This window comes from Ceratotherium simum, chromosome 13 (assembly GCF_057802395.1).
Source record: "Ceratotherium simum simum isolate JZ-2026a chromosome 13, ASM5780239v1, whole genome shotgun sequence".
NCBI lineage: Eukaryota > Metazoa > Chordata > Mammalia > Perissodactyla > Rhinocerotidae > Ceratotherium > Ceratotherium simum.
In genome coordinates this window covers 55,767,257-55,795,014 of record NC_141912.1, presented here as the reverse complement: position 1 = coordinate 55,795,014, position 27,758 = coordinate 55,767,257, and the positions used below count along the sequence as shown (strand labels likewise).

General features: G+C 41.8%; 1 protein-coding gene across 9 annotated transcripts in view; it reads left to right on the top strand.

Annotated features, from left to right (window-relative positions):
• The window catches only part of DST (dystonin), a 432,349-nt gene that overhangs the window by 42,226 nt on the left and 362,365 nt on the right, over positions 1 to 27,758 (top strand). For all 9 annotated transcript variants that reach the window (XM_087438739.1, XM_087438737.1, XM_087438738.1 and 6 more), the window contains exon 3: positions 3,263 to 3,463. In XM_087438739.1, the coding sequence (XP_087294865.1) occupies positions 3,263 to 3,463 (201 nt within the window). The remainder of the gene's footprint in view (positions 1 to 3,262; positions 3,464 to 27,758) is intronic.

Below are 27,758 nucleotides of genomic sequence, written 5' to 3'. Positions count from 1 at the left end.
AGGGTGGTTGTCTCTCCCGTGTGTCTGTCAGCAGGCACACCTGCAGGGTGATTCATTGTCCTGTTTACATCTGATTAATAACACACTTCTGTCTTTAAGAATATCTTTCATTCACAGTAGTAACGTACATAATAATCATAGCCAACTCTTATATATCCCTATGTGCCAGGCACTCTTCTAAGTACTTTACTTACATTAATTCTTTTCTTCTTCCCAACATCCCTATGAGATAACTACTATTTTTAATCTCCATTTTACTGCTGAGGAAATGGTTAAGTAACTATCCAAGATCACACAACTGGGATGTGACAGAAGCAGTATGTGAATCCAGATAGTCTGGCTGCAGTCTGTGTACCATACTATAGTGCTGATAAAAAGTTATTTAAATATAAAAGCTGATAAAAAGTTATTTAGGGGCCGGCGCAGTTGCATAGCGGTTAGGTTCGCGTGTTCTGGTTCGGCGGCCCGGGGTTTACTGGTTCAGATCCTGGGCGTGGACCTACTCATCGCTCATCAAGCCATGCTGAGGTGGCGTCCCACGTGGAAGAACTAGAAGGACCTACAATTAGGATATACAACTATGTACTGGGGCTTTGGGGAGAAAAAAGAAGACGAAGAAGATTGGCAACAGATGTTAGCTCGGGGCCAATCTTCCTAAAAAAAACCACGTTATTTAAATATAAGAGAAATTACAGAGGCCTACATGTTGGTGCTCAGATCTTGAAAAAAATGTGAAGATGGGGTGAAAATGACTGAAGTTTAGGAAAGACTGATTTAAACTGCTTCTAACTTTTATTATAAGTAATGCTTGAATATCTTCCTGGACATACTTGGTAGAATTTCTCTAGAGTATACAGGGATGTGGATTTACTGGGTTATTGCTCTCCAGGATGACTGTACCAACATGTTTTAATTTTTTTTTTTTAGTCACTTCAAGGGAGTTTTATGTAGTTTTTTTCCTAAGTGCTCCTAGAATTTGTAGGCCACTTAGGGCTATCCGTAATAATACAAGTTAAGCAGAATTTGGTTGCTTATTACTTATAAGAGAAGGAGAATCTGCATTCTTACCAAAGAAATATTCTCAACTCACCACACTATGACAGAAGCTAGTGGATTATCAAATACTTTGTTAATTCTACCAGCGCTCATGTTTCTGAACTAGAAAGAATGCGGGGGCTGTGGAAATTAATGCCACCTAGTGGTTAGACTCAACTCTGCTCTTAGAGGTTGGCAGTGTTCAAAGTGCTGAAAATTACCAGAGGAGCTTGGTAAAAAATGAGATTCTTGGCCTCACCCCTAGCGAGTCTAATTCAGAAGGAAGGAGAGGGGGAGAGAGAGAGAGTGTTTGTGTGTGTGTGTGTGTGTGTGTGTGTGTGTGTGTTGTAGGGGGAAGGTGTCCAGGAGCCTGCATATTTAAAAAGCAGCCCGTGGTTGTTGGTTCTGACCCGTTTGGTCCTAACTCGGCTCTAGAACACAGCTTAACAATGGGCTCAACTCCATCCTCTTAATCCTTGTCACCGGCAGCTGCTGTCGTGGCTCTTGGATTATGTGGGAGCTGCGGGGATCTTCTGCGACTATTTTGGGTTGAAGAGGATGCAGCTGAGCTCGCACACAGAGGAGGGAGGGAACAGGCTAATGCATTAGGGGATGAGAAGGAAGTGCCCAAACTATGACCTCAGTTTTGCCAAATCCATTTGTATCTCCTCCTTATTGATTTCTGTTGACCTCAGTGCCACCTCTGACTCTGTGGGTCACCCCCCACTTTTGTCTTTTTTCTCCTTCTTTGTATCCTTCAGCCTGGTATTCAGGTCTCCACCATCAGACTCCAGCCCTTCTCCGTGTCCCTCAGTGAGAACGCCCCCGTGCACATCAATCTCTCAGTGTCCTGGAGAACCACGCCCAGGCCTCTTCTCATCCTGCTTCCCCCCCTGAAATTCTTACTCTCCATTCTTTATGCCTCTACTGCATTCTTTAAGTTTTCATACATCTTTTAAAATTCGTAAGACCCACACCTCAAAGAAGCCCTCCTTGGAGCGTTTGTCCCCTCGGCCCCTCTCATTTCCCCCCACACTCATGTGTAGCTTGTACTCTCATCCTGGCACGCCATCAAATAGTGGTTCTTGTCGCTACATAAATATCTATCTATCCATCTATCATTTTACTTATTCACCCATTCTTTTTTCCCTTGCGTGGAATATAAATTCTATTCATCCTTCAAATGCTGTCCCGTCAACTAAGCCAGAGATAGACTATTCTCACCTTCATTCACTGATTCCTTCTCCAAGATCTGTGAGCACTGAGAGTCCTCAGCTGCCCACGTTACCCCTTAATTACACATTCCAGTGTGTTCATGAGCTCTCTAGACATCTGCTCTCCGGTAAATTGAAAGCTACATGAGGACAGAGATTATTTTATGTAATTCTCTAATGTTTTCCAAAATCATTGGCACATTCCCAAATGCATAACATGGCTTAAATCAACTTGTTTCCATTGGCTAGCGAGTTGTCCTTATTCTCACCTTGCTCTAAAAGAGAAGGAAAATTAATATGTTATTGAGCACCTGCTGTTTGCCAGATACTGTGCTTAGAATTTTACATATGTTACCTTATTTAAAACTTAAAAACCCTGTGAGTAGAATGTTATCCATGTCTTAGATTAGAAAAGTTAGACTCATAATGTTTAATCAATGTGTAGCTATAATTAACAGGTCAGCATTTGGACCCAGGCCCATCTGACCCCAAAACCCTTACTCTTCACTCCACTGTGTTGCCTCCATTTGGTTGTAGATGTTCACATTACGGTGTTTTATAATGATGCTTTGCATTCCTGCTTTCCTTCCTTCAAGAGTCTGCTGTCAGGAATGTCGAGTGGCACCTCTCCCTGGAATAGTACTCACTCCTTCTCCGCATACCCAGCTTCACGCCCAAGGGGAAATAGCCTTCTTCACCATAGTCCGATTTATATACACATAAGTGAAGCAAAGTGCCCACCTGCCTTCTTTTTTTTTTTTTCCGGACTGGCTCTACTGGATTAAAAACATTTCTTAATGTTGAATAACTCTGGGCCCTGAAACACTGAGTGCTTTTCAGAACACACCAATCTTGCTGGCATGCCGAGCCTCCTTCTCCGTGCTCACTTTGGGAATGTAAACGATTCCAGTAAGCTGGGTGACTTTTTGAGCCTTTTGTGTAACTAGCCCCAGAAAATTTCCAAACTAACTCAGTATAACTCTGGATTTGTTCGGTTGTGTTCTCTGCCACAGGGATTCAGAGCGAGCCCTCGGCATATTCGGAGACGAGCTGCAGCGGCTGCGGCCGCCCGTCTGGAAGAAGCCAAGCCTGTGGTGGAAGTTCACCATCAGAGTGAGCAGGAACTTTCAGTGAGGAAACGAAGAATCAAGAAAAACAGCCGAGTCCAGCCAGAATTTTATCACTCCGTTCAAGGTGCTTTGACCAGAAGGCCTGTAAGTAGAGAACTGTCTTTTATAACAATGTTAAATACAGTGTCAAATGGTGTGGTCATTCTTTGAATTTTAAAAAATTATCAGATTAACTTGAAATATTTAGGTCATGCTGTTGTTATCCCCAGCACGTGGCAGTGTGCTCACGTGCGTTCCAGCAAGGAATGTGGTTTCACAGAAAGTGCGGGGGCAGAGAGTTGTCGAAGAATCCAGAGTTAGTCACTGGCAGACAGATGGATCTAAAAACTGGTGAATTCTGAGCCCCCTTAGAGCCGGGGTCTAGAACGAGGATGGGCGCCATAGAGTTAATAAGCTGAGGTGCGGTGCTGGCGAGATCAGAGCTGGGGAAGAGAGGCGACCACAAAGCCAGTATCAGGGTGGGAGAAGCGTGGAGGGAGGGTGAGGCTAGAGTCTGCGCTGGCAGCTGAACCACTCCCGGGGGCTCTTGGGCCAGTCAGGCCTGCGCTGCCCCCTGCAGCCGGCCAGGGTGACTCTGTAAGGGTGCTGGCTTTTTCAGGTGTGGCCTTTCTATTGTTCCTTGTCCTTTGCTAACCCAGTGCCCTGTGTCTCTATTGGCTGCAGTGCTGCCTTACCTGGGATATTCGGGGCTCCCCTGGGAGCTGGTCCCCATCCACTTCCTGCTTACCTCCGAAGCACATTGTTCTATGTGCTTGGATTTTTTTTCTTGGTTGAGGTTCTCACGCATGGACTTTTTACCAAGGCTGTGATGGTTAAGGATTTGAGGCTTAGAACATGGCACGTTGAAACTTTTAAAAAAGTATCTCATGACTGTTTTTACATTGGTTTAGCATTAAAGCATGTTTTCCTCTGGTTCACCGTTATGCTGTGGCGGGCCTATTATTGTCATTACTCATGCCAACCTAGGGGAGCCATCAAGATTTGACTTGGTAATAAGGCTTTGTAAATTATTAAAACAGAAATACCATTCTGTAGGGGTAACCATGTAGCAGGCACATGTGGAAATTGCTAGAAGGCCAAGAGAATGTCTGACTCAGTGACCAGGCCGACGACAATGGCAAGAAGCTGAATTCCTTTACGGAAAATGTCTCGTTTATCTTTAACCAGTTGTAAAATAAGCACATATTTAGAGATGAGAGTCTTCTTTTCATGATTTAATAAAACAAAGGGTAGGTAGAATTTGGTATCTATGTGGAGCAATATTAAATAGTGGGAAAACTTATTCATTCAACAAACGTGAGTTTTTTTAACAGGAAATAAGGGATTCACAGGTATATATTAATTACTAACAGTTACTGAGGGCTTACTCCGTGACAGGAATTGTTCTGTGTAACTCACTTAACAACCCTATGAGGTAGATGTTGTTATCATTCCACTTTTATGGGTGTTGAAACTGAGGCCCGGAAAGGGTAAATAACTTGCCTAAGTTTACCTAGTTGTTTGGGGCGGAGTCTAAGATTTGGATCTAGGCAGCCAGCCTCCAGAGCCCAAGCACTTCCCTCTGCCGTCTGCTACCCTCCTATAGTACCCGGTCTCCAGGAACTCACAGTTGAGTCAATGGACAGACATGCAGACAAGTAAACATAAAGCATGTCTGTGTTATGAAACGCTATTGTAGAGTTTTGCACAAGGCACTATGGAAACATCTTGGAGGGCCAGCAATATTTACAGAGAAGCAGACACCTGAGATGAGTCCTGAAAGACAAGGAGTTTATCAGGTGGAAAGTGGAGGTGGATATCTCTGATGAGCAGAGCATGTACAAAAGCACAGAGGCATGAAAGGGTATGGCATACTCAGGGGACAGTTCGAGGTGCTGCTGGTAGATGAGACTGTGTGGGTCAGGCAGGGCCTGATCATTAAGGGATTATCTATTATGCTGAATAGTTGGGTTTATCTCCTGTGATGCGGACCTGTTGAAGGTAGGGAATAGGCACATTGGTTCTCTTGCTCAGAATCTAGCGAATTCTTTGCTTCTTCTAATCTCCCTGTGTGGATCAAGATGGAGAAGTAAGTGATTATCATCAAAGTTTAGAAACCCTCCACCACTGTTGTTCTCTCATGAGCAGTGTACATGGGTAATAAGACATGTTCCTCATGGCTCTGTGACATTGAACTTACTTTGTCCTTTATTGCCTATCCTCATTCTTCATTTGTCTGGTGAATTTCAGTTCACCTTAACCCATGATCAAGTACTTCTTCAGAAAAATCTTTTCTAATCCTTCCTATCAGAGTGAGGTGCCTTTTGTTTTGATCCTCAGCACTCTGCACAGATCTCAAACATAGCTGTTATCCAAGTGGAAAAGGCAGGCTGCAGAGTAAGATAGACCTGCGTTCAAATCCTGCTCTGTGTATCTGACAGAAAACAGTTGGCACACTAAGGGAGTTTAACTGAAGCGAGTTAAATGAAAGGACTCTTTACAGAGGTGTGGGCAGGGCTAAGGTGCTTCACCAGCCTGCAGGGGGAACCTACCTATCACACTCCTAGCCTGAAGGGGCAGCAGAAGGCAGTGGTCTCACTGGATCTTGGTAAGGAGAGCTGGAGCCATAGAACCCTCCACAGAAGCTCTGGCTGAGGAGTGCAGCCACGCCAGGACCCAGTGAGTCAGGAAGGGAGAAGGGGGAGTAAATGTACCGCCCTCTTTGCTCCTTCTGGTGCTTTCCATTGACCCAACCTAAGTGGAAGCCAGCAGGTGATGCGGATTATAGAGATCGGCATCCCAAGGACAGAGCAGAGCAGAGACGGGCAGAGAGTCTGAGAGGGGACAGGGATAGTGGAGAATGGAAAACATATGAAGTAGTCTTTGCTACATTGTTCAACTCTTTGAGACTCAGCTTTCTTACTGTAAAGTGATAATAACAACCTCATTGTTGTTATTATGAGATAGAGCAACCTCATTGAGTTGGGAGGGTGAGCTGAGCTGACGTATGGAAATAGATGGCATGGTGACCTGCTTAGATAAACAATAAATGGTAATTCCTTCCTTTCCTTTCCTCCCCTAGACCTTGACTTCTTTGGGGGCCATATCTTGTGGTCTAGAATATCTCCTGGCATATGGCATCTGAATGCATTTTATTGAATAAAGGAATGAATGATACTTATACATGAATATTGCTTATGCACTATAGGAATTCAGAGAATGAAGAGATTTTTTTTTTTTAATCCCCCAAATAGAGTGGTTAGGGGATAACTAGTTCATGGAAGAGATGGGACTGAGTTGGGCTTTAACATATGGACGGGAATTGGATAGACGGCCGCTGTAGGTCTGGGAAGTGGAGTCAGCGACAGTATGAGAAGCGTTTGGCTGGCTGTGGGGATTTGTGTGAGAGGAGTGCAAGTTGGAGCTGGAAGAAGAGGGTGGGGCCAGGAGACATTCCAGATGGCCGCTCCATTTAAACTTCATTTTCTGTACCTCCTGGAGACCCTGGAAGAGGTGAGTAGCATGATCGAAGCACGATTTTGGGAAGATTAAACGTGAGCAGGGTAAGTCAGAGGGGAGCAGGACAGGGGCCAGGTAAGCAGCCACTGCAGAGTCTAGGTTGCCGTGAACAGGACCTGAACTCGGCTTAACCCATGGCGCTCTCTGCCGGCATCTGGTGATCAGCGCTGTTGCGGAATCCGAGGATGGCCTTTGCCCTCTCTCCTCAGAAGGATCAATTGGAAGAGAGAGAGATTAGAGAGCAGGAAATAGCAGTGGAGGCTCCTCTGTGGTTTGGGTCAATAAACACAGTCTGGGCAGTGTTCTTGGGGCAGGTAAGTTCACCTTCTCCATCTGTCTGCATCTCCTAGGGGTCGTCTGGGAGACTGGAAATTGTCAGAATGGGTAGTGAGGAGGCCGTTGGCTCCTGGTCTCACATGATTCCTGCTCAGCCTTCTGGAACCTTATGGCCTCTGCTGACCTTTCCCTGTTTTTATGTGGACTTGGGCCAAGGCCTTGTGTTCTCTTCTGGGTTTGGTTAGGCGTAGTCAGTAGTGCCTGCTAGGACCACCCTGTACAACATGTTCAAAATTAAAAAAGCCTGTGCCTTTTTTAATTTACACATTTGGAGAAAATCAGTGTTACCGCATGTTGCCAGGAAGGCAGCTCTGACTGTGGTTTGGGGCTGCAATAAAAATAAATCAGCTTTGGTGACTCAGGATTATTTGAATGACTTGATGTGAAGAACTGCAGGCATTTCTAGTGGCAATCTGAATAAGAAGCAGGCCCATGAGTGAGCAAGACTGAAACAGGATGTAACTGTGAAGGAGATGAATCAGAAAATGTGACAGTGCAGTTTCCGCCAGCTTTCAGTAGGACTCTCCTCTTGGTGACGTGGGCCACATGCCACGTGGGATGCGTTCTACTGTAGCATCTTTGGCTGCTCTAACCTGTTTACTTATTGTGAATTCATAATTTATACTCAAATGTGCCTATAAGAATTTGTAATGGAGATCACTAATAGAAACTTAATAATGTAGGTGTTTTTTATTTCAGTCCTTTGGAATGTTTCTAAGGATGAGTTAGCTGAAAATTTATCCTGATTTTCCTTTAGTGAATATGTCTCGGGACTTATGTTAAGACATGTCACTGGAACAATTAGGAGTTTTCTCCCACCTTGGCACAGAAAACATAATTAGATCTAGATCTCCATTTGTTCTTCAGTATTTTGACATTACAGAGCATTTTTTGGTGTCTGAATCCTAGAGATTTTAAACATCATCATCATCATCATCACAAGAGCTCTCACATTCACTGCGTGCTCACCACAATTGGCAACACGTGGGCATTGTTCTCTGCGTGCTTCTCGGTTTTTTTCTCACTTAATCTTCCCAGCACTTCTCTGGGGTTGGTGCTCACTTTCCAGAGGGGGAAACTGATCAAGATCACACAGCTGGTAGAGGATGGTATTAAGATTTAAACCCATGCCTTCTGACTTGAGCAGTTTGAGAATGGAGAGGGCCCATTTCTCGTGCTGGATGTTTTTCTTAGTCAACCCTCCTAAAGTATTTTAATCTCTTTGAGTCTCAGTTTTCCTACCTGCATAGATGGTGGATACAAATGAGATCTTTGTGTATTTTAACTATTACATCAACCAAAACCTATTTTTAAATGGTGTTGAAAACCTTAGATAAACCCCAAACCTCATTTTCTTTTTTCTTTTTTTTTTTTTTTGGTGAGGAAGATTAGCCCTAAGCTAACATCCAATGCCAATCTTCCTTTTTGCTGAAGAAGACTGGCCCTGGGCTAACATCCGTGCCCATCTTCCTCCACTTTATATGGGATGCCGCCACAGCATGGCCTGACAAGTGGTGTGTCGGTTGGCACCCGGGATCTGAACCTGTGAACCCTGGGCCGCCAGAGCAGAGCTCGCGAATTTAACCATTATGCCACCAGGCCGGCCCCTCCAAACCTCATTTTTGACGTGCATTTTATTGATCTTCTCTTTCTGTGGCAGATCACCTAGGAAGAAGCAAGAGTCTTTCTACCCTATTGCCCACTCACATGAACCTGTTAGTGTGTAAAAACTCTCAGGCCCAAGAAGTATTCATGTGTTTGGTGTTGGGGGTGTGATACAGGACATAAAAATTTGAGAGTACTTGAAAATAATCAGGCACTCTGACTCTATTCCTGTTGCATTTCACTGATTCCAGTTTTGTGCACACTACAACAGCATCGCCTGTTTCCTCGCCACATAGAATCTCTGAGACTTTTCTCACAGAGTTGAAAGAATATCCTATTAATCATTGCTAGTGCTCCCAAGTCGTCGGCCAAGCTGTAGCTTGCTCCACTGCTGCCAAAACCTTGGCCCCTGAGCGTCTGTCCTCTCACTTGGGGGCTCCCGCCGTAAGAAACTGGATTGTTGAGCCTGATAATTTTGACTCAGGTGTTGGAGGACAGACAGGCTTAGCACAGATGATTGGTGGTCTTGCTTTCTGAAATGGTGAACACTGAGAAAGAAGCAGGTTTGGGTTGAGGGGTGGAAATCTGATTTCCACTTTGGATATGTTAAGTTTGAAATAGCTAATAGGTATCTTAGTGTCTGGATTTCATGGAAGACGTGAGCCTGGATTTGAGAGTCATTAGTACACAGATGTTGTTAAATCCATGAGACTGGATGGGTTGACCCAAGAAGTGAATATTGATAGAGAGTTGAGGACTGAGCCTTGGGGTCCTCCAAAGTTGAGAGGCTGGGAGGAGAACTGAGGTTCCCCTAAAACTTCCAGCTCTTCCCTCAGAAATACAGATGCCTTAAGCAGAGATGGATCCAGGGCTCTTGACTTTCATTTAAGGATATTCAACTTAGGCCAGGAAATGCAACTCAGGTAGAAACTAGAGAAACTACCAGAAAAGGATTTCCCAAACGGACTGATTTCTCCCTGCCCTCCCTGCTCTTTCCCCTGCTAAACCCCTTCCTTGACCACACCGTCTGTTCCTTCTCTGGTTGGGTTTCTGTTTTCAAGTCTTGGGGAAATTTTCACTTGTACGGCTGCAAGATATTTTGGAACATTGAATAGTTTGTGTTTTTTAAAATTAATACTTACAGGATTTTAGGTCATCTTTGCAGTTGGAAGCTTGCTCCAGTATAGAGAAGACTAACCATACATTCTTGATCTCATTGAAAATATAGTGGGATGTTTCTCTGTTCCTTTCCTGCTTAGATCATTAAACGGTCTTCCCTTTCCCTTTCCTTTTCAAACATGTAGGACCAGGAAGCTTTATTTGCATAACCTCAGGACACTTCCCTTTCTGTGGAAGGCCTGACTATGCTAAGCTCATACCTTACTTTGGCTTAATTAAGCAGCGAACACAAAGCTTCTGAAGGAAATATCTGTTTCCTTTTCCTCTTTGGAATTTAGAGAATGAATTGAATTAATAAAGTCAAATTTCTTTTGCTAATGGCCTTAGAAGGATTTTATTGAATGATGCCCATTCAGCTTACAGAATCTCTGCTACGCTGTGTATACACACTCTGCTGTGCCTCCCGTAAGGAATCTTACAAAAGATTTCATTTATTATAAATTTTCTGTAAGTAGGTATAAGAATAATTGGTGCACAGGAGCAGGCAAGGTAGGCGGACTATATTAAATGAACAGCGCTAATATAGATAGAGTTTGGTTTCTCAAACAGTGCATGAAACCAAGGTGAACTTGGTGAAGGGATTCAGGTGCTCTGCTTGGACAAAAATCAGCACATCTTTCTATCTTAGATTCTCTTCGGGGTCAGCATTATGACGGCAGCAAGGCCTGTTGCTGTTCTTTTTGTGTTTCTTGTACTCAGGGTCACCCTTTGTCTTAAAAACCTTAAATTCTTTAAGCTCCAAGCAAAGGAAACTTAAAGAAAACTTTTAGATAGCCACTTATACTTTCAGAGTTTTCATGGACAACCGTGGATCAAAGGACTGAAAAGAAAGCCCCTTCAAAGATGGTCTAGTTTATTACTTTACCTCCAACCAGAACAATCTTTAAGTTGTTCTGGGAAGGTGGGTATAAATTCCTTTTTTTTAAAGGACACAGTCGTAGCTTCCCTTGGAATTCTGTTTGACATTTAACAGCCGTCTTAGCCTGAGATGACTCCTTGATCTTGGCCATAAATCCCATGGGTTACAATTTAAGACCATTTCCTGTTGTATCATCTTTGAAGAGGGTGAAGCATGGCCCACCTGCTGCTCTGTTACCATCAGCCCTTGTGAAATCAGGTGTTCAAGTCTGAGGGGATCTTGGAGCTTATCTGCTTCAATGGTTCTCCTGATGCTAGATTCTCCCTTACTTTTAGGGATGGGATCTCCCATTGTTAGATACTCTAATTAGTAGCAAGTTAATTGTACTTGAGAATCAAAAAGCTGTTTCCGGGGCTGGCCTAGTGGCGTAGTGGTTAAGTGTGCGTGCTCTGCTGCGGCGGCCCCGGGGTTTGGATCCTGGGCGCGCACCGACGCACCGCTTGTCAAGCCGTGCTGTGGTGGTGTCCCATATAAAGTGGAGGAGGATGGGCACAGATGTTAGCCCAGGGCCAGGCTTCCTCAGCAAAAAGAGGAGGACTGGCAGATATTAGCTCAGGACTGATCTTCCTTACAAAAAAAAAAAAAAAAAGCTGTTTCCTTTCTAGGCTCAGGGTTCTGTCTGTCTGGACCTTTTCTCCTAGATCTAATTCTGATTCTTCCCAAATATCACCTTTGTTGCGTTTGTCTAAGCCACCTCCTAGTGAGTGGAAAGGATCCATCTGATTTCTCTCAATAGTGCCATTTTGTTGTCATTGTTGTCGTGAAGTAATGAGTGTGGTTCGAGAAAATCAAACTATGGAAATTGAACATATCCAGACAGAATTTAGTTTGTGCCTTGGGAGAGGAGAGGTCAGTTCTGGAAATGACAGTAATGTTTCAGGAAAATTATTACTTTGTGGTAGCTCTTTGTAGTTAAGTAGTACTTCATATTTTTGAAAGCATGTTCATATTCATTATCTCATTTTCTCTGCACATCCAACTTGTGCATTGAGTAGGGTATATGTTATTAACCCAATTTGATGAAAGTGAGTCTCAGAGGGTAAAGCACTGATCCGAGGTCACAAGTCTAGATAGAGGCTGACATTGTTCATCCTTGCAGAGAGCTCTCACCCAGATAACACTTGATGAGTTGGGGTTGAAGTTCCAGGGACAAGAATATAGATGCCAGTATACTGGAGGAACTACTCTTTTTCTCAACCTGACTCATTCCCGGGGAGTAGCAATGTATCTTTGAGAGTCTGCTCACAGCCTGCGTTAGCTGTACTGGCCACCCTAGGGTACCAAGGTATTGGCAAGTCCACTTTGATCTAATACTACATCCAGCCTCCGTACATCCTGCTCAGTTATCAAATGGTAAAGCAGGTAATCTACTCTGATGCTGAGGAATATCACTGATTTGTTAGCACTGACACCCACTACGTGCAGCTCAGCATCACTAAGATCGATGAAGATCAGAGACCTAAGTTAAAATTAGGTTTACATTTTAAATTAGTTTTAAATACTTGTGTGCACTGTTACTGGGAATGGAAAATGGTGCAGCCACTATGGAAAACAGTATGGCAGTTCCTCAAAAAATTGAAAATAGAACTACCATAAGATCCAGCAATCCTACTTTTGGATATATATCCAAAAGAATTGAAAGCAGGGTCTTGAAGAGATATTTGTATACCCATGTTCATAACAGCATTATTCACAATAGCCAAAAGGTAGAAGCAACCCAAGTGTCCATTGACAGATGAATGAATAAACAAAATGTGGTCTATACATACAGGGGAATATTATTCAGTCTTAAAAAGGAAGGAAATTCTGACACCTGCTACAACATGGATGAACCTTGAGGACATTATACCGAGTGAAATAAGCCAGTCACAAAAAGACAAATATTGTATGACTTTACTTCTATCGGGTACCTAGAGTAGCAAAATCTTAGAGATGGAAGGAAGAAAGGTGGTTCCAGGGGCTGGGGGAGGAGGGAATGGGGAGTCGTTTAATGAGTATAGAGTTTTAGTTTTGCAAGATGTAAAGAGTTCTGGACACTGGTTGCACAACAATGTGAATGTACTTACTACTACTGAACTACACACCTAAAAAAGATTAAGATGGGGCTGGCCTGGTGGCGTAGTGGTTAAGTTTGCATGCTCCACTTCGGTGGCACGGGGTTTGCAGGTTTGGATCCCGGGCGTGGACCTAGAGACCACTCATCAAGCCGTGCTGTGAAGGCGTCCCATGTGCAAAATAGGGGAAGACTGGCACAGATGTTAGCTCAGGGCCAGTCTTCCTCAAGCAAAAAGAGGAAGATTGGCAACAGGTGTTAGCTCAGGGCCAATCTTGCTCACCAAAAATAAAAAAAGGTTGATATGGTAAATTTTATGTTTTGTGCATTTTACCAAAATTAAAAAGAAATTGAGTTTAAACAGCAACTGCAGGCAAGGAGGCAGAAGAATAACAGTAAAGGTTCATAGAATAAGGGTCCAAATGATAAGGACATTGGAGAAGATATACATTTAGCTTATTTTAAATGAAACTCTCATGAAGTATGAGAGACACAAGGTAAACAAGAGGTAATTACAAGTAGGAAATGCTAAGAAAAGGACTGAATTACTAATTGGAGGACGTGTCATTTTATGCCCAGTGTGGTCATGACTGTGGATTGAATGTCAGATGGCAAGACATGTTGTTTCATATGAATGAAATGACAGTCGGTATCATTATTCTTAAAAAAGAGAAACTATTTAGAATGTTAACTCTTAGTTGAGGTTTTAAGGGCTATTGTATATATATTTGCATATCAGTTAAAACATTATACTCAGAATAAACAATATTGATCTAAAACAATGTTAACTTGCATATTAATTCAAAAGATTTTATTATTTCATGATCAATTTGTGTCTTGTGTCAAAAAACTTCAGAAACTTTATTTAGCAAATAAATAGCTATGTTGATGTCATCAGGAGCCAGGATTTTCAGTGGGAGAGAGAAGAGATGCAGGTGTAAAATCAGAGAAGTTAAGTAAATCCCCATAATCCTAAAATTGAATTGGAAATACCAATTTTAACTGATGATAACTTTTTTCATTAAAAAAAGTATTTCCTGGGGACAGCCTGGTGGCGTAGTGGTTAAGTTCGCATGCTCCGCTTCTGGGGACCTGGGGTTTGCAGGTTTGGATCCTGGTTTCAGACCTACGCACCGCTCCTCAAGCCACGCTGTGGCAGGCATCCCACATAAAGTAGAGGAACATGGGCATGAATGTTAGCCCAGGGCCAGTCTTCCTCAGCGAAAAAGAGGAGGATTGGCAACAGGTGTTATCTCGGGGCTAATCTTCCTTACAAAAGAAAAAAAAAAGTATTTCCTAGCTCTGTCCACTGAACAGATCCAGAAACAATGACCAGTCCACTAGTAATGCCCATATTATGGTATCCTAATATCATTTCTGATTGAAGCAAACTAAGGCTGTGTCTTTGGTTGGGTTCCTTAAGCAGAACCAGAGAGGGGGCATTCTTGTGAGAGTGATTTATTGAGGGAGAGCTCTCAGAAGGAGAATAAGGGAAGCAGGATAGCATAGGGGGCAAAAGCTAAAAAGCAAGAATGTGGGCGTGGCTGGGAACTAGCTTCAGCCTGGTCCTAGTTGGGCTCTGGGGCACAAATTGCACTACAGTTAGTTTCCACTTGCAGCAAGCCTTTTGTCCCCCACCTCAGTTAGTCATTGGCCATGGGCTACTGAGGTGGGAGTGGGAGGGAGCTCGGTTTAGCTCAGAGGAGTTCTTTGAAGAAGGGGCAGCTGTGAGCCATTAGCGGTCAACACTGGGGTCCGGTTGAGGCACCCACGGCAGCTGTCGCAGACTCCTTGGAGAAATGGCTGATTCCAGATCTGGAAGAGAGATGTAGAATGAGCCGAGCGCATCTTGTCAAACCAGAAAGCAAGGAAGCACCAAAGATTACTGTGGTCTTGTCAGAAGGACCGGGATTAAACTTGGAGAGGCTCTTGCTATCCAATGAATAAGAATAATGATAACAGTGGATTGAAACACATCAGTATATTTAAAATCCATGACTTTATGGTATTTTTATTTATTTATTTATTTTTATTTTTATTTTTTGTGAGGAAGATCGGCCCTGAGCTAACATCTGCCAATCCTCCTCTTTTTGCTGAGGAAGACTGGCCCTGGGCTAACATCCATGCGCATCTTCCTCTGCTTTATATGGGACGCCGCCACAGCATGGCCTGACAAGCGGTGCGTCGGTGTGCGCCTGGGATCTGAACTTGCGAACCCCGGGCCGCCGCAGCGGAGCGCGCACACTCAACTGCTTGCGCCAGCGGGCCAGCCCCTATGGTATTTTTAAAAAAACATCTCATTGACCTTTGGAGAATGCTAAATGAACCAACTCACTTTCCTGAAAATGGTAAAGGGAAAGAATCAAGCGTTATTCTGTCTTTGCTGTAAGAATTATTCTGCACGGTAACCAAATAGCTATTGAGGGAAGAAGGAGTGGTGAAATTAGAATGTCACCATTTTGCAAACCCTAATGAAATAGTGAACCTGGACATTGATCGTCAATGACAAGAGAGACAACCACACATTACGTGTCTCCTGATGAAAGTATGTCATAACACTTATGAAATATTCTTTTTTTTAATTTTATTTATTTTTTCCCCAAAGCCCCAGTAGATAGTTGTATGTCATAGTTGCACAGCCTTCTAGTTGCTGTATGTGGGACACGGCCTCAGCATGGCTGGACAAGCGGTGCGTCGGTGCGTGCCCGGGATCCGAACCTGGGCCGCCAGCAGCGGAGCGTGTACACTTGACCGCTAAGCCACGGGGCCAGCCCTATGAAATATTCTTGCCAAAAACATTGAACCTACATCGGTTCAAACTGCTAGTTCTAACTACAGATTCACACAAAATACAGAGGACAGAGGAATATGTTAAGGGATATGTTCAAGATACAGTTAGCACAATCCAGACTGTGGGAAACTTTAGGGCAAACACTCTAATTACAACAAATAAGTTGTAAGAAAATAAAAAGCAGGAAAGGTAATCTATAGATTAAAAGAGATTTAAGAGACCTACCAACCAAATGTACCATATAGGCCTTGTTTGGATGAACAAACCAAAGGTAAAAAAAGAATTCTTGAGAAAATTGGGGACTGACTGGATATTTGATGATATTAAGAAATTTATATTTAATATTTTAGATTGGTAATGGTATTGTGATTTTGTTAAAAATAGTCCTTAACTTTTAGAGATACGTACTAAAATATTTAGTAATGAAATAATAAAATCCCTGGGATTTGCTTCAAAATAATCCAGGGAGGTGGAGGAGGAAATGTGGGTGGGGATCTAGTCCAAACAACACTGACCAGGAGTTGGTAATTCTGGAAGCTGGGTGATGTGCAAATGGTAGTTCTTTATATTTTTCTATTGTTGTATAAGCTTGAAAATTTCCATAACAAAAGGTTTAAGACATTAAAAGAAAAGTAACACATCTCTATTTGAAATTTACGTTATCAACACTTTGCTTCATCAAGTCCCTCTTGTGGCTATTCTTTTCCATAAAGTGAGCCTAAATTTTTGTTAATAACATTTCCAGATTTCAGATATTTACTATTAGAAGGTTTTTAGAAAGGCAGAAGGGACTAATAATCCCATGGCTGTCTTTTGATGCTTTTTATTTAGTTTTTTTCTTTTAACAGAAGACTACTTGCTTATTTGTCAGCTTTTTGCTTAGAACATTTTATAGTACCATGTTGATGAATGGTGTAAAAATATGCTTATTATTTAAAATTTAAACAACTAATGTAAAACAGACAAGGAATTATATAGGCATTTTCTTCCAGTTTGATATCTAAAAGCTGATTTTTCTCTGAGATTGCCATTTTTGTTCCTTGTAGATGTATTGATAAGAAAATAGAATTATTATTGAAACAAAACTGACTCAAAAGGCAACATGCCATCACGTTGCTTGACTTTGTCTTGCTCAAACTCAAATGAAACCTAGTCTTACAATTTTTTTCATAGTAAGTAGAATTCTTCCATTCCAGTATTACTTTACTTCAGCAAATTACACTTGTATCTTCTCACAGAGTTCATAAAATTTTGATGATGGCTGACGTGCATGCTATTGAGTTGCCTAATCGATTTGAGTTAATCTTTAATATTGACATCACATTCCATTATGTAACTGTCTGTTCAGAAGGTGGGTTTCCAGAGGTAGATCATTTGCTTTCATTTTGCTGCTCATTCTTCTCCTTTTCTGTTGCGAAATAGGGAGGTGAGCTGATGATTTACACATTTTTAGCTCTGTTTAAAGCTTCCTTAAGAAAACTTGAAACTATCATTGGTTAGGGTCCTTTAGAATTATCTGTGAATTTTTTTTATGTGTTAGCCCTATTAGAAATGGACGTGGATAATTGAGAACAGATTATAATTTTTAGCTGCTTTGCCAAACGCAAAAAAAATACTCTGCTTACCTTCGCTAAAACTGGATAGCTAGGCGTGGATCTGTAAGAAGCAATGGGGTCCTGACGGGACACGTGCTTTCATGCTATTAATTTTAATAACTTGCAGATGCAGAAAAATAATTATTATTATTTTTTAAGTAGCCAGTGTAAGTGTTGAAAATGAGCTCCTTTTGCTCAGCTGTCAGAGTAACCATTTCCCTTGAACTGTGATTATAATCAGTTGTGACATATCACTTTCAGCCTTTCTGCCTCCGTCTGCATTCTGAGAAGGTTAAACATTATTGAGCATAAACCTTTGTCCCAAGAGTTCAGAAGGGCAAACATCATACATTCAACCTCAACATCTACTTTAAAGTGGAGTTCCATGTGCTCATCTTAAAGAAGATATGTCAGGAAAGTCATCAGCCAAGATTCTTGGCATCTTTTTCCATCTATTTGGTGCTTTTTTGCATGTGTGTCTCTGTGAAACAGACGATTAGCCTCCCGTTTAATAAAGTGTGAACTAGACTACATTTCTTCCACTGATAACAGATTATAAAAATTCGTGTTTTTCATCAATAAAGAAAAACCACTTGGATTAAATATCTGATGCCTGGTCTGCTTTTGAGTTGTGTTATTATCTATTCTCAGGAGTAAAAGACTAGGTATGGTTGGAGAGTTTTAGAATTCTGTGGCCCGTGGCCTGCTCCTACAAACCTGGATAGTTCTTTTTTTGATATAAATATAAACCGTTGGGTCTGAAGGTAGGAGGTGGAGTGGGAAGATGTGTCAGCTGGATGTCAGGCATTGTCTGATTCTTTTGCTAATTACTTAGTGTTTGCTTTATATTCTTAGTTATTTTCACTGGTTCTTTTTATTTCCCTAGATATATATAACTGAGTAAGAGAGTATTTTATATTACTAGGCATTGTAGAAGTATTTCTTTAGTTGATATTTTTAAATATTTCTTTCACTAATTGTGGAGCCAGATAAGTTGAAAAACAGAACAGCACTGCTTTCTTAGAAACATACTAAAATTGTTTTTCCAAAGTCATTTCTTCATTGTAGTTCTATCTCTTGTTCTCACTTTACTAATGAGAAGAATTATGTCACCTTAGAAGAAAGAGACTATGCTTTGTGTTCTAAACGTTAGCCTGAGGGAATTGTGGGATTTCAATAAATTTTTAATGATGAATCTCTGGTCTGCTTTTTTTTCTGAATAGTTATTGCTTAGTCATCATGGAATAAGAGAAAGTTGTAAGGTGAGAAATCAGAGTGAGGAGGAATGGAGAAAGGGAAAATCATTGGCTCAGTGATGGTGGCAAATTGCTCAGTTTGATTGTATTTTATATATCCAAAAGTACCTTTCTTGATTCTCTTTTGAAAGTTATCTATTCAATCTGGGAACAGGAATTTAAAAATTTTTTATCATATGCTGCAGTAGCTCTTGGTTTATTAATGGGCTGGACCCAGTTTAATTTTACTTGAGCTAAGACTTAACCTTTTCAGCAAATAGAAGCAGAATGGCTAAGAGTGTGCGTTCTGGAGCCACTCAATCTACGTGAGTGTGAATTCTGGCTTCAGCACTTAACTAGTTCAGGGCCTTTGGGCATCAAGTTCTTTAGCTTCACTATGAGTCCTTTTCTAGCCGTACATTCCCTAACCTCAGGGGAGACATGTTTTGCCCTGAATTCAGGAGGTCTCCTTGAAGCTGTCTTCCTTGGTTTAAGGCACAGGGTAAGCGCGCCAACCCCTCTTCCAGGAGGAAATGCTCGAGGCAGCCATAGTTTTCTCCAAAGCAATCCTTCTCTTAGTTCTGGCTTCATCCACCTCTCTTGGAGTAGGTGATGGGCTCTTTGCTCTAATTGGGGTTATAGTGACATAACGTGGCCTTCAGAGATGATCTAGCACAGCACTTTTCACACATTTGTGGGGAAGGTTTTTTTAAAATTTCCAGTCCACTGAAGATCTACACATGGTCTTTTAATGCATGACTGGTCTTCAGCTCACGTCATGGGTTACTCACCACATGACATGTTCAACAGTACCCAAAATGGTCTGTTCAGCAAGGCAAGTCTACTGACCATTTTCGTTTCCAGGGCTATGTCAAATTATTCTAAAAGTTTATCAATACTCTTGATTTCTGTATTTACCTTGTAGCAAATCAGTAAAAACAGTTCTCAGACTGGCACCAGTCCATTGGCATATTTCGAGTTGTGCTGTTCTAGCATTTTCCTTTAGGATCCCTTTAGGACTGAGGGATAGTAGCACCACTTCTATCATTCCTGGCCTTTGGGGCATCAGCTAAAACAGACCAAAAAAGTTTTTCTAGTTTAATATCCTGTTATAATTATAATATATCTTCATTAATTCCACTTATATTTATTACGTGTCTGCTTTGTGACACAGATCCTATAAAAACAGAGCTTCTATTCTAGAAAGTGGAGAGGGATAAATGAATAACTAAATATATATTATGTTAGGAAATGATAAGTGGTATGAAGAAAAATGCTTGAGGTAAGGGGGAAGAGAAAACTGGTGTGGAACGGTGGGCTGAAGTTTTATATTACATGGTCGGGGACCATTCCTTGATAAGGTGACATTTGATCAGAGACCTGTGTCAGTGACAGAACCATGTTTCTGGGTAAGAGCCTTTTAGGCCAAATGCCTTTTAGCATTATTTGCATCTTAACTTATGGGCATATCTTACTTTGATAAAAATAAAGGTCAATTTAAAAATGAATGGGGAGGGCCGGCCCCGTGGCTTAGCGGTTAAGTGCGTGCGCTCTGCTGCTGGTGGCCCGGGTTCGGATCCCAGGTGTGCACTGATGCACCGCTTCTCCGGCCATGCTGAGGCTGCGTCCCACATACAGCAACTAGAAGGATGTGCAACTATGACATACAACTATCTACTGGGGCTTTGGGGTAAAAATAAATAAATAAATAAAATTTAAAAAAAAAAACGAATGGGGAAAACTGAATGGGAGATGAGGGCATGGAGACAGTGTTTGTAGATTACTCTTGAAAGACGTTTGCCTAAGAAGGGAATGGGGAATTTAGGCTGTAAGCTAGGGAGGATGTAGGATTCAGAAAGGTCTTTCTTAAGATCGGAGACATTTGAGATGTTTTGGAGAGAAGAAAGGGGAGGCTTCCCCAGGGCTGGACAGAATGAAGGTGGGGGTGAGATAGATACTTTTGGAGATTGATGGAGGTTAAGTCAGCATAGCACTGAGGGCCTAGTTGATGTTAGATACTTTTACATTTGTCGAGGGGTCAAACTGACTGGTTGAACAGTTTTCAAAGCAGATTTCAGCAATTTAGGATTAGGAGCTAAGGTGAATGTTTCAGTTGATTCAAGATGGAGGGTGGAATTGATAGCTCTAGAGAAGAAGGCTGAGATATTGATGTCAAGAGAATGCTTGAAATGATGCATCATGTGACCAGATGAGGAAGAACAGGAAATCACAAAGGCAGTAATGGATCCGACAGGAACAAAGAGGAGTGGAGGTCTGATTAGCTTGAAAAGCAGCGAGCGAGTTGGAGAGCCAGGAATTTGAGGTCACGTTTTTGGATTAGAATGAGAGGTTTCAGAGTTGGTTCAGTTCCAGGTGATGTCGTCATCCCGAATGGGGCCAAGGGGCAGAAGAGGGGAGAAGGTGAAGATTATTTGAGTTCAGGAGGTTAGGAACTTTTATGGCTGAGGTGTTGGATGGCTCATTCAAATGATGTGGAAATCTTCCTGGATGATGACAACATCATCACTGTTGAGAATAAGCAGTGAGTCAGATGCCAGAGTCCTCAGTGAATGAGGGGGTGTGGCCAGAGGTCAGACAATTCAGAAAGGAGAAGAGTGTGGCATTGGATGATGGCTTGGCCTTCAAAGAAGGGCAGGCTTTTGATGGGACGCATGGGAGAAGGAGCAACCTCTGGTGGAGGAATGCAGGGTGCAGAGAGCAGGCCCTTGATAAATGATTAAGGTAAGACAAGCAGTGGAGATGGCACTTACTGTGAGGAAGTAAAGCTTGTTGACAGTGAAGTGAAGGTTCCAAAGGGCACCTAGAAAACATTGGTAAGGAGGGCAGTGATGGAGGAGGTATAGATGGCAGGAGGATGAGAATCTTTGAGAGGAGAGTTGCTCATGGGGCTTGAATTTGGGGCAGTAGCCAAGGATGAGCAGTGCGGTGAGTGAGTTCACTTGTTCTGAGATCTCAGCAGCTCTAGGGATGGTCTTCAGGGGAGCCAGAGGCAGCCCTTGGCTGTTCTTTGAGTGTGAGCTCCTCAAAGGCCTTTAGGAATGACTGAGACCTATATTTATTATTGATTCTGAAGTAAGAAGTTTGGAACTTGAACTCTAAAAAACAGTCTTTAATTAAATGACTGCAAAATGTATCATCATTTCAACTTGGCATTTGCAATTCAACTTTTATATAATTGTGCATAATTGTAATTTAAAATTACAAAAAAGTTATTTTAACAAAACTGATTTAAATAATAAAGCTCTTTTAAGCATTTAATGGAAAAATATATTAAATGTGTCTATCATATGTCTGATGTGATATGGATAGAGCCTGTAAAAGAGTGCCTAGGACCCTGAGAACATCTCCAAACATCTCTGGCTTGGGTTCCAAATAGAACCTCAGTGAGTTGTTGTTCAGAAGGTGTTAGTGTGCAATTGAAAATGGTGTTGGTAAAGACAACCAGGCCTCCAATATGGCCCTCTTCAGGTGGTTGGGAAGGGGATCCAGTATTCTGAGGAATCTTCTCTCTCAGGAGCATTAGTTTTGGCATCTGCCTTTGGTGATTTGGAGACCTAATTTTATTCTTTCTTCGAGATCTCTTAAATATTATGATTTGAAATGGGGGGGTGGGAAGGATTAGAAAGGACAGGTATTCTTCAGGCTTATGTAGGAAAGAATACAGAATTTGGAGTTTTAAGACCTAGATTTAAATTAGAACAATTACTTCATCTCTTTGAGCCATAGTTTTCTTTGATGTAGAATGAGAATAGTAGCAATATATACCTCATAGGATTGTGGCAGCATTAAACGAGACAATATTTTGACAAGGTTTTATGAGCTATAAAATGCCGCACAAAGGTAGTTGTGATTGACAGCGGTTTTAGGTGGCTGGATGGTGATAAAGAGAGATGAAAAGAAAGTAAGATGGCTGATGCGTGATACAGTCTCATCGTTGGCTCATGCCCGGCCTGGTTGGTTGGTCGGTCTATCTATCTATCTATCTATCTATCTACCTACCTACCTACCATCCATCCATCCATTTATCTATCTATCTATCTATCATGTATATATGTATGTATGTATGTATGTATCTATCTATCTATCTGTCAGGCACCCACAATCCATCATTCAAAAGAAAAGCTAGGATCTTGGCAGTAACCTACATCTAACCATATGGTGTCTCCCTTCCAGCCACCTGACTCTCCCTACTCAAGGTAACCATCATTCTGAAACACATTGATCCTTCTATTGTTTCCCTTTTCACAGAGTTTATTGCATCTCTTTGTATTCCTAAAAAGTTTATATTTTAAAATTTTAGTTGTTTTTAACTTAATAAAAAAGATGATCGTATTTTATGTAATTATTTGGTACTCACTTTTTTCACTTAATGTTACATTGCTAGTATTCAGCCATATATATTGTTGCATATCACTGCCGTATAATCATTTCGACTTTTGTGTGAATGTTCCACAGTTTGATTGTTCGTTCACTCTCTTGTAAATGGGCATTTTTTTCCAGGCCTTTACTCATTTGAGTGCTACTCCAAGTTGTCTTGTCCATGACTCTTACTCTGCATGTGCCAGAGTTTTTCTTGGGTATATGCTTAGTGGAATTTCTACATCTTAGAGTATGCATGAAAGTTAAACTCTAGGAAATAATGCCACACTGTTTTTCAAAGTACTTGCACCATGTATCCTTCCAGCAGCCAAGTGTAAGCGAGTGTGAGGAGCCATGTTCTTTTCAGCACATAGTAATATTAGACTAACAATGTTTGCCAGTTGAAGACATGTAATATGTTATCTCGCTGTGAGTTTGATTTGCTTTGCTCTCATCACTAATGATGCCCAACACCTTTCATGAGTTTATCAGCCATATGTGTTTCCTCTCCTGCAAAATGTCTGTCCATTTCATTTGTCCCTTTCCTCGTTTTTTTGTGCTTCTGTCGTTGATTTGTAGGCATTCTTTGTATATTTCTGTTCACTGGGTTTGAATTTAGATTATTATATTTTTCATTGCTTGGTTATTTTTGATAATCTCTTGTTCCCCACTCCTACTTTTGATGTCTTTTACCCTTTCTTTAAGCATATAAAATACATTTATTTTATATTTAATATCTGATAATTAATATACCTGAAGTTTTTGTCTATGGGTTTGTGTCTGTCTGTTGTTTCTGTGCTCCCACCAGTGGGGCTTTGTTTTATTATCTGTTTTGCAACTTTCTTTTTAATCAAGGTATAATTGCAGTACAACATTCTGTAAGTTTCGGGTATACAACATAATGATTCGATATTTGTATATATTGTGAAGTGATCACCACAATAAGTCTAGTTAACATCCATCATCATACATAGGTACAGAATTTTTCTTCTTGTGGTGAGAACTTTTAAGATTTATTCTTAGCAACTTTCAAATATGTAATACAGAGTTATTAGCCATAGTCACCATGCTGTGCATTATTTCCCCAGGACTTATTTATTTTATAACTGGAAGTTTGTACCTGGTGATTCCCTTCACCCATTCATCCACCCCCCACTCCTGTTTTGCAACTTTTTATCATAAGCTTTCGGTTGCTGGAACTTGGTGGTAATTTCTCAGGCTCAGATTGAAGGTACATTTCTCCAGAGAGCATTTTCTTTTGTTTCTGCCAGGCTCTATTGAGCGTGGGAAATCTAAAAATAAATGCTCAGCGCCAGAGCTTTTCATGCTGCATAGGTGGTGTCGTGGGCCGCAGAACACACATGAGAACCAGCTTGTGGTTCTGAAAATGTTTTTCCTACTCTGTCCAGCCTCAGGCTTGAGACAGGCGAGTGTGTTGGCTACCCCTGGGTATTTTGTTTTGTTTTCCTAATTCATACTGTCCCTGGCTTTACTTGGGAATGTTCCAGTCAGACGTCCTTGTCTTCGTCCTCTGTCGCTGCCCAGGTGCTTGGCTGTCAAAGTGACGCTTTAGGTCACAGGGATCAGCGTATCATCTCCGTGTTTGCGCTTCTGCTCTCTGTCTCTCTGGCTTCTGAGGATTTCCTTTACTTTCCTGCCTACTCCCTGATGCTAAAATGTATTGTTATTTTACCCAGCATTTTTAGGTATTATGTAGTGGGAAGGCTTGTTAGGATGTCAAGTCTGCAATATATCTGAGACACCCTTGTCTTGTTTTTGTGTAACTAAAGGGGTTCCCCACAATGGGTCCTCTCAGAGCTGTGTGTACCCCAAAGTTCTAGCTTGCATCCCTGGAGCCATCGAAAGTTACAAAATCTGGACATCATCGTCAAAGTACACTCCCGCCCCCGCAGCCAGGGGGCCAAGATGTGACTTTTAACTCTCATTTCTAGTATAATTTCTTTTCTGCTTCGGGCTCTGCAGTACATTGAGCCAGTTGCTTCTCATCTCTTAGTCTGAAGACGATGACACAGCACCTTCTTTTCCCGAAGACAGTAGAGTTCATGCTCACCCGGGGCATTGAGAACCACTCTGGTGGTGACTCACTCATTTTCAAGTCTCAAATTCCAGTACATATTTGTCATTTCACTTAAGCCAAATCAGCTTACTAATTGAACAATGTTTTGTTAGAATTTGGAGTTGAACATAAAACCTCAAATAGAGAAAATATTGATGTAATATTTTTTATTTTTTTTTTTGGTGAGGAAGATTAGCCCTGAGCTAACATCTGTTGCCAATCCTCCTCTTTTTGCTGAGGAAGATTGGCCCTGGGCTAACATCTGTGCCCATCTTCCTCTACTTTATATGTGGGATGCCTGCCACAGCATGGCGTGATAAGCAGTGCATAGGTCCGTCCCCGGATCCGAACCAGCGAACCCTGGGCTGCCGAAGTGGAGCACGTGAACTTAACCACTACGCCACTGGGCCAGCCCCGATGTAATATTTTTATGAGAAAAAATCCAGATAAATGATGAAATAGCAATTGTGGTTGTCAAGTTATTTTATTTATTCATTTTTCTTTATTGTTTTTGGTAATTAACATCTTTCTAAAAAAATATCTTAGTCCAAAATACACTTTTTTTAAAGGGGAGGATGAGTTATGGGATTAAGAGAGGATATTTTCTATTTTCTTTCTTATGTGTGATTCTTAGTACATGAGATCTCTGATTCATTAGCTGTTAAACTTAGTTCAGGATAAATATATAAACAGGCTCCGTGTAAGTTTGAAGACAAAACATTAAAGATATTGGAATTTGGGCTTCAAAAGAACTTCAGAGATGATGGAGTGGTTGATAATTTAGGAACCTCAAAAATCATCTAGCCTGGGTTGTCACTTTGAGGAAATGAGGCCTAGAAACGTGACCTGAGGGGCCGGCCCTGCGGCGTAGCGGTTAAGTGTGCGCGCTCCGCTGCTGGTGGCCCGGGTTGGGATCCCGGGTTTGCACCGACGCACCGCTTGTCAGGCCATGCTGTGGCAGCGTCCCACATAAAGTGGAGGAAGATGGGCAGAGATGTTAGCCCAGGGCCAGTCTTCCTCAGCAAAAAGAGGAAGATTGGCATGAATGTTAGCTCAGGGCTGATCTTCCTCACAAAAAAAAAAAAAGAAAGAAAAGTGACCTGAGATGCCAAACACCATATATCCTGTTACTTTCAGAGTCACAACTGGAAACAGGACCTTCTAGTTGAACACACTTGGTTCTGTGCTGTATTGTTTCCCTGCTCATATGCCATGTTTAACAACCATTTCAAATTTTTTGTATTTATAAATTAAAAAAAAATATTGATATGTTTTGTAAAATAAACTGACTCCCCCACATTTAAACTTAATTTAGAAAACCCAGACATTTTACATTTAAAAAATATCTATATAATAATCTTTGGAATTTATGGGAGTATTAAGCAGTCAACACAGACTTCTTAAGTTTGTTTCTAGAATACGTGTAATCACCATGACTCCAGGCAAACTTGTCTCTTTCTTAGAGCAAAAGAATCAGGAAGTCTGAGATGGAGACATTTCAGGATACTAGGGAAGTGAAAAATAGCTGCTTCTGAAATGAGAAGAATGCTGCTTTTTATAAACAAATAACTATCATTATTTCCTCTTTTTTAATCCCATTAAAAACTGTTCTGGAACGTCGTGGGCTCTCTGTAGCTCCAGAGATAACCGTAAATAAGTGAAACTGTACAAGAAAAGAAGTTATAAAGACACACAGACGTTTCCCGTCAACAGCATTTTTATTGCTGCTGGTTAATGATAATAGCGGGAGCTGGCGTTGGAGGGCTTCCCGTGAGCCAGCGCTGTGCGGGGCAGTGGGCATGAGCTCACTTCATCCCAACAGCAGCCCTGGGAAGTAGATTTTCTTCACAGGTTAGAGAACTGAAGCTCGTCCACAGTTGCACAGCTTGTAAGTGGTGAAGCCAGGCCAGGAGGCAGGGCCGACTCCAGGGCCCCGTCTAACTTCAGTCCTCTGTTCTCGCCCCAGTTAGCTGGCTGAGAACAGTTTCATTTCTGGCGTCTGGTTAGGAAAGTTTTACTCTGGGTCGTGAGACGATGTTATGCTTTAAGGCTCTTTTACCAAGACCAGCTTCAGGGCAAGTATGACAGGCAGAGATTGTGGGGAGAAAGAGGGTAAGTAAGAAGGAACTAATATTGATTGCAGGAAATCCGTGTTTACTGAGTACTTACTGTGCGTTAGGCAGTACAGAGGCTTTGGCAAAATTCACTCACTGTTCATTTTTCCGTTCCACAAATATTTACTGAGCGCTTGGCTGTGGGTTTGTCGCTGTGGTCAGAAACGGGGAGACAACCACGAACAAAACAACATCCCTGTATTCCCACAGCCTAGTTTCCAGTGGGGGAGACAGACGAGGCACAGAGTAACAAGTAAATGTATAACATGTCAGTGGTGATAAGGGCTGTGGGGAAAGTTGAAGCAGGTTCCGGGGTGGAGCGTGATGGCGGAGAGGGAGGGTAACGTTATATAAGGTTGTTCGGGAAGAACTTTCTTTAAAAAGGTGACATGTGAGCAGAAATCTAAGACAGATCTTGAGGCCTTGCAGGCCATGGTACAGGCTGTCGGTTTTACCCTGAGGGAAGTGGGAAGTTGCTGGAGGATTCTGAGCACAGGCCTGGTATACTCTGACGTGTGCTTTTAAAGACTCTCTCCGTCTTCTGTCTGGAGAATGGACTGTGGACGGACAAGGAGCAGCAGAGCTCTCATTTATTCA